The 6,542-nt window shown below is 35.4% G+C and overlaps 1 protein-coding gene across 1 annotated transcript; it reads right to left on the bottom strand.

Moving 5' to 3' along the window:
• Positions 1 to 1,581: 1,581 nt before the first annotated feature.
• Positions 1,582 to 4,218, bottom strand: LOC112512104 (serine/threonine-protein kinase SAPK2-like). The gene is made up of 8 exons (XM_025117910.1): positions 4,021 to 4,218; positions 3,859 to 3,933; positions 3,438 to 3,539; positions 3,308 to 3,361; positions 2,686 to 2,871; positions 2,492 to 2,596; positions 2,052 to 2,150; positions 1,582 to 1,982 (listed from the first exon to the last, which is right to left on the bottom strand). Exons 1-8 carry the CDS (start codon positions 4,141 to 4,143, stop codon positions 1,701 to 1,703), a joined length of 1,026 nt encoding a protein of 341 aa, XP_024973678.1. The 5' UTR covers positions 4,144 to 4,218; the 3' UTR covers positions 1,582 to 1,700.
• Positions 4,219 to 6,542: the final 2,324 nt, after the last annotated feature.

The raw sequence follows: 6,542 nt of genomic DNA, 5'->3' as shown, positions 1-6,542 counted from the left end.
ATGGTACTGCCATCATCTACCTATTAGTATACGTTGATGATATTATGGTCACTGGCCCTTCTCCTTCTTACCTAATGAATTTCATCTCTACTCTCTCTCATCGCTTCTCCCTCAAAGACCTTGGTCCCTTCTTCTATTTTCTAGGTGTTGAAGTCGTCCCTAATGCCCAGGGTCTTTTTCTTAACCAAACAAAATACATTCATTACGTGCTAGTGAATTATAACATGCATGACTCCAAACCAGTATCCACTCCCCTAGCTCTAAATCCGCCCCTCACTTATACCACAAACCCACCCATTCCCAACCATACAAAATATCGAGCTATTCTTGGAAGCCTACAACACCTCTCTCTCACTTGTCCAAATGTTGCCCATGTTACCAATAAACTATCAAAATATATGCATTGCACCTCTAATGATCATTGGCTTGCTCTTAACCGATTATTACGATACTTAAATGGTACTTCTCACTATGGTCTTCAACTGTACTGTAATTCTTCATTAAGACTCCATGCCTTTACAAATGCAGATTGGGCTCGGGATATGGATAACTACATTTCTACCACTGGTTACTTAGTCTATCTTGGTCGTAATCCAATTTCATGGAGCTCCAAGAAGCAACGGGCCTTGGCCCGTTCATCCACCAAGTAGGAATTTCGAGCAATTGTTGACACAACAATTGAAGTACTTTGGCTATGTTCTTTGCTTACTAAGCTTGGAATTACACCAATACATGAGCTTTGTATCTATTGTGACAATCTTGGTGCCACACATTACTTCGCCAATCCTGTTTTTCACTCCCGCTTGAAACACCTCGCATTGACCTTTCACTTTGTTCGTGAACAGGTACAACTCAACACAATTATAGTTCAACATATTCCCGGCGATGATCAGTTAGCAGATGTCCTCACCAAACCATTACCCAAATCTTGCTTCTATACACTACTAACCAAGATTGGACTTTCCCAAAGGACGTCCATCTTGAGGGGGCGTGATAAAGATAAAATCTCTACCATGATTCATGTTTCAATCAAGGATAACAATCCTTGATTTTGATCATCTGTATTATTATTGTAATATTTCTTTTATTTAGAATTATTCTTGTGAATATTTTTTCATTAATTAGTTTTAATTAGATTGATTTGTTTTTCTCTTAATGAATTGTAAATGTATATATAAATAACCTCCATTCTCTTAATAACAACAAGTCTTTCTTCTCTTATAAAGTATCAACAAAAAATTATTAAATTTAATTTTTGTAAACAAAATTTAAATCAGATTTGATAAATATGAATATAATATCAAAAAACAACTATAGAAAAATTGAATCACATAAAAAAATAAAGGATTAATCAAAATGAATATGACTCAATAGCTAAAGAGGAGGTAATTTTTGATTTTTATATTCCAAAAACATCTATATATCTTACACGCTTAATGAATTAAGTCATAAGCTCATTAAGACGATCATGCTAAAATCAAATACCCTTAAATTTTTGAGATGTGACATTTTGAGACATCAAAATTTACGCAATAAAAATCATACTAAAATACGCTTTAATTTCATGCAATTTGCTCATAATTCAATACTCAATAATAAAATGCTATCATAACAACTAAATCTTATAAAAAAAGTTGAATATTATTCTATGTTTGATATTTTTACATCTTAAAAAACCCCTCAAACTTTTGAACCAATGCTTAGAGTGCACAAACAAAATCTCCACTTGTATCTACATCATCTTCAAACTCATCATCACTATCAATTTCATCCTCAAGATCCATGCCAACAAATTCCCCCTCTTCTTTGCTACCCATTGGACTTTTTCTTGCCTCTTGTATGATTGCTATCACTTCTTCGGTACTTTGCGACGGCGTATCCGCCTTCTCGACTTCTGCACCTGATTCCTCGTCCTCCATCACGTCAATCGTCATGTTCTTCACAAACCATGGATGCTTTTTTATCTCGAGGATCGTTATTCTCTGCAAACATCCACGTTTCAACGGTTTGAACAAGCCCAACTAAAGAAATAGAATTTAAATCTTGTGTACCTTTTCAGGGTTATCCACGAATATCCGAGATAAAAGGTGTTTGCAGTCCATGGACACTCGAACGTAGTCTGGGATCGAGTATTGAACGCTAAGAATCCGCTGTAACAACCACCAAAACATGGAACCCTATTAGTTTACTCTCCAACAAAGTTATTTTAGCAGATTAGAGAGTTTTGAATATATATCGAGTAAAAAATGATTCAGATCTAGCTGATGTATGCTTCGAACAAAATGAAATACATATCTCTAACACTTATGTGATAATATGTCGAATCCATTAAACTGTTCTTCGAAAGAGTTTTTAGCAGAGAAGGAAGGTTCCAACGTATATTTTTGAGAAAAAGATCAGTCTAGCCGATGTGAGACTCTAATAAGATACAATACACTCTCAAAGCACATTATTCGAATATGTATTTAAATCGATAGATATAAGTACTCACCGCGAGTGTTTTCCGAAAGTTTCTTGGATCATCAGGATCTTCAAAAGGATAAGCACCAACCAGCATCACATACAATGTAACCCCACAAGACCAAACATCTGCAATCTATACATACAAATGTTTATAAATAACTCACCAAACTAACAAGATAATGTCAAAGAAAAGCAAAAAACACAAAGCTTTTCGAACCTCACCTTACCGTCGTACTCTTTTTTCGACAAGACTTCTGGGGCGATATACGCAGGTGTCCCGACTGTTGATTTGGGCTGCGAATGCAAAACCGATGACTTAGAATATCCGAAATCGCAGATTTTGAGGCGGGTCGTAGAGCTTTCATCTAAAAGTGTGTTCTCCAGCTTCAGATCTCTATGGCATATTTGCTGCATATAAAATCATCAAATTTTTATCTATTAGAATACCCATATCTACAAAACTTAAACCTTTCATCGTCAATATATATTGGAACCCATTTTCTTGGTTTTCTTTTTAGTACAGTAATGGGTTCCACATATCTCAGAATCTTGCTTAAGTTGAGTTCAAATACTAAAGACAAAAAGGTTGATAACATACGAATAAAAGACTGATATGTGAATCACTGGTAAAAGGAACCATAGGTTCACTTATTTATATTCACATGTGAATAATAGATAAAAAGGCAGGTATACATATGCAACTTTACATGAAAGTTTTTTCAAGTTCATCTGATTCACATATAAATCATTTATTAGTAGGCCAGAGACTTTTTTCCTATTTTTATTTGAACCTTTCCAATATGTATATATATAGAGAGAGAGATGGATATAGACATAAAATTACCATGGAATGGCAGTAACTGACTCCTGATATGAGTTGCCGGAAGTAAAATCTTGCCTAAAAAGTTTATCGGAGCAAGAAAACATCAGAAACAAACTCAATTCTAAAAAGTTGAAGGTGATTTGGTTGGTACCTCATCTTCACTAAATCTACCAGCGGTGCAAATTCTCTCGAAAAGCTCTCCACCTGCGGCATACTCCATCACTATGGCAAGATGGGTCTCCGTTAACAACACCTGTACAACATCAATTAATCATCAACAGACTCGCTCTGTTTCAAAAAAGTCAACCTTTTTTGACATTTTGGATATCAAAAGTCAAACCACGAAATCCATTAGGGTTCTTGATCACAGATGACCATATACTTCTTGAATTTTTCAATTTCACAGTCAAAATTGCACCAAAACCCACAAGCCCAGTTGGGGGTTTCTTGATCTTTCAGAGTTATTCTTGGGAAAAAGAAGAAAACCCACCAACAAAAACTAGAATTTTGAGGAACTAAGCTCGAAAGTAAACGAATTTCTTGAAATGATGATTGGAAAAAGTAAAGTATACCTCTTTGAATCTGATGATATTAGGGTGCTTAAGTGATCTGTGGTTCAAAATCTCCCTTTCTACATGCTCATCAATCTGTTGAAAAACACAACCAAAATCAATTGAACCCAATAATCAGAAGAAAGATACAGATTTGAGTATAAAGAATACAAAAAACAGAACCTTCTGGCCTCTATCAATATACTTGACTGCAAAAAGGTCACCAGAAGATTTGTCTTTAACAAGTTTAGCGACTCCAAAGTTGCCAGATCCAATGTCTTTCAGTATCTCATATCTTTCCATCATAAATATACATGCAATGCAACTGGAATAAAGAAAGAAGCTGTCAAAGCCTTTGTTTGCCAACTGAAAAAGAAATATCAGTCAGGGGCCGGTATTGTTACATGCACTGGGGGAGGGTTTTAAGTGTAGGTGTAGGAGACGTGGCAAGTTGTTAGTGGTGGCTTTTATAGTATGAACCAGTTGTCAGGTACGTGGGTTGGGGACCTACCTACGCATACCCTTATGAAATTATTTATTTGATTGACCCTCGCATATATGAAAAAGTATGCCATGCCCCCTCTTCTTGCCATCAACAACTTAAGAAGTTTCATCTTTTTATTTAGAGTAATATACAATTTTGGTCCCTTAGGTCTACATCTAATTACATTTAGACTTCACTAATTATAGTAACGGTTAAGGATTGTTTACCAACTTTTCTTTTAAGTCTTATATAAATAAATCTATTTGTCTAGATAAATTTGTGTGCCTAGATAAAACTAAAGATGTTTACTTTTTCTTTGAATTGACAGTCTGAATAACAAAAATGATTTTTAAACTCCTAATATGATAGTTTGAACAAAGTTCTGGAAATTGAAGAATTAATCAACTTAAAAGATATGTCAATTTACACAATTTCCCGTAGTTTCATAGTAGCTTCAAAATCATTTGCACCTGTGTACTCACATCCATTTGCACCTAAAGACCACCAACTATCCTAAGGACAATGGTGATTAGGGTTTCTTCCATTCAAAATCCAACTCAAAGTTCAAAGAAAGAAGAGGTCAAGATTATAATTTAAGAATCTAAGAACCAACAGTTTGAATTACACGACACCATCTTCATATATAGAGCTCCATTCTCCTTTTGCTTCCCTCAATATTTGAGTGTTCAAGTAAAGAGGCATCAATGTGTCAAGAATCTGAATAGGCCCTGTTTAAACTTCGTATTTGGCAACAAAAAAAAAACCTCATTTTTGCTCATCAATTTATCCCTCTGCACATTCTTTTTGCTCCCTTCAATTTCTCACATGGATCTTACGGGTATCATCAGGAAACCTCGATAATCTCAGTACCTCCATGGATCTTACGAGTTGCTTCACTATGAGCCACTCATTCTTTTTTCTCTCTATGTATCTGGTACAAATCAATACACCTCATAGAAGAAGAATCGGCTATTGGAAAGGGAGGTCGTCGTTCACAACTTCTTACTCGACGGTCGCAAAACAGAATGGTTGTTGGTTGCTAGAAAGGAGGTCGATGGTGCAGGGGCTTCTCACAGGTATACAACGACTAGGTTTTCTAATGTAAGGAGGTGTGTTTGCATGGAGGAGGCGTGTTTTATGTCCAAGAGGGTTTATTAAAAATCATGGGTAGGAGTGTCATATTTTTGCTGAATGTGGACAACACACCATGCCCATTTGTGCTATTAAGTTGTGCGTTGTGTGAATAAGCTGCAAGTAAACAACCTAAAAGAGTTGTGCAAATAAGCCATATAGATTGGTAGCTTGGAATTGTTCGTGTTCACACAGTGGGCACAAAGTCCCCACAGTGGCGGTGCAAGTGCACATCGACACTATGATCACTTGCAAGTAATAGAGTGATAAAGTACCGAGATCGTTTCCACAAGGATTGAACTACTGAGAATCGGAGAATTTCATAAACTTCTTGAGCATGTTTCGGTTTGTGATTAAAAGTTGGATTTTTTTGGTGAAAAACTTTAAAAGACGAAATAAACTTATAAATAAAAAAGATGTGCATGGATGTAGGTATTCCTCAAGACAAAAACAACAATACAACGGTCAGAAATTTATGAGAGGTTTATAAAAATTGCAATCTCTCGAAAGTGATGTTTTGTAGACAGTGCCTACAAAGTTCCCACTTCCACCACTTCAAAGCTTGCTGATTTAGCTAAATAGAAAAAGAAATATTAAATTGAAAATTCATACTCAAATATCTTTGTAATACAAATCTCCAATATTTGAACCTTAGCTAAATACATACAAAATTCGTATCTCCACGTAATTATCAAAAACCTTCTCAAATCTTTATGCATCACTTAAGCCATATTTCAAATTTGCTCATCTCTGGGTTAAAGATTTAATATTAACACTTCAAAGTGACCGACTTATCCTCGTTGAGTTTTAGTCCTGACTTAACTGATAAAGTTTGTGAAGTGGTAAAGAATGAAAACACCCAAATGTTACTTATAAATCCTAAGTTAACCCACACCCACACCCACACCCACACCCACACCCACACCCACACCCATAGAAGTAATTAGCTCATAATAGACATGAAAAGCATAATAGAAGATAAGAAATAAAACTTGCATTAAAATTTCATTAAAATAGAACAAGAGTCTATCGCCACAGCGGTGAAGCTGTGGGCAGAAGATTACAACTAAGAAACTTAATACAAGAAAAT

This window comes from Cynara cardunculus (genome assembly GCF_001531365.2).
Source record: "Cynara cardunculus var. scolymus isolate 2C chromosome LG 5, CcrdV1, whole genome shotgun sequence".
NCBI classification, from domain to species: domain Eukaryota; kingdom Viridiplantae; phylum Streptophyta; class Magnoliopsida; order Asterales; family Asteraceae; genus Cynara; species Cynara cardunculus.
The sequence above is the reverse complement of the archived record's forward strand: the minus strand, read 5'-3'. Positions and strand labels throughout refer to the sequence as shown.

Excerpts from the sequence above, each read along its gene's own strand:
- LOC112512104 (XM_025117910.1), bottom strand. The coding sequence starts at position 4,143 with ATGATGGAAAGATATGAGATACTGAAAGACATTGGATCTGGCAACTTT. Across the intron at positions 3,934-4,020 it reads ATATTGATAGAGGCCAGAAG|ATTGATGAGCATGTAGAAAG; the intron begins GTTCTGTTTTTT and ends GTTTTTCAACAG. Across the intron at positions 1,983-2,051 it reads TCGTGGATAACCCTGAAAAG|AGAATAACGATCCTCGAGAT; the intron begins GTACACAAGATT and ends GGATGTTTGCAG.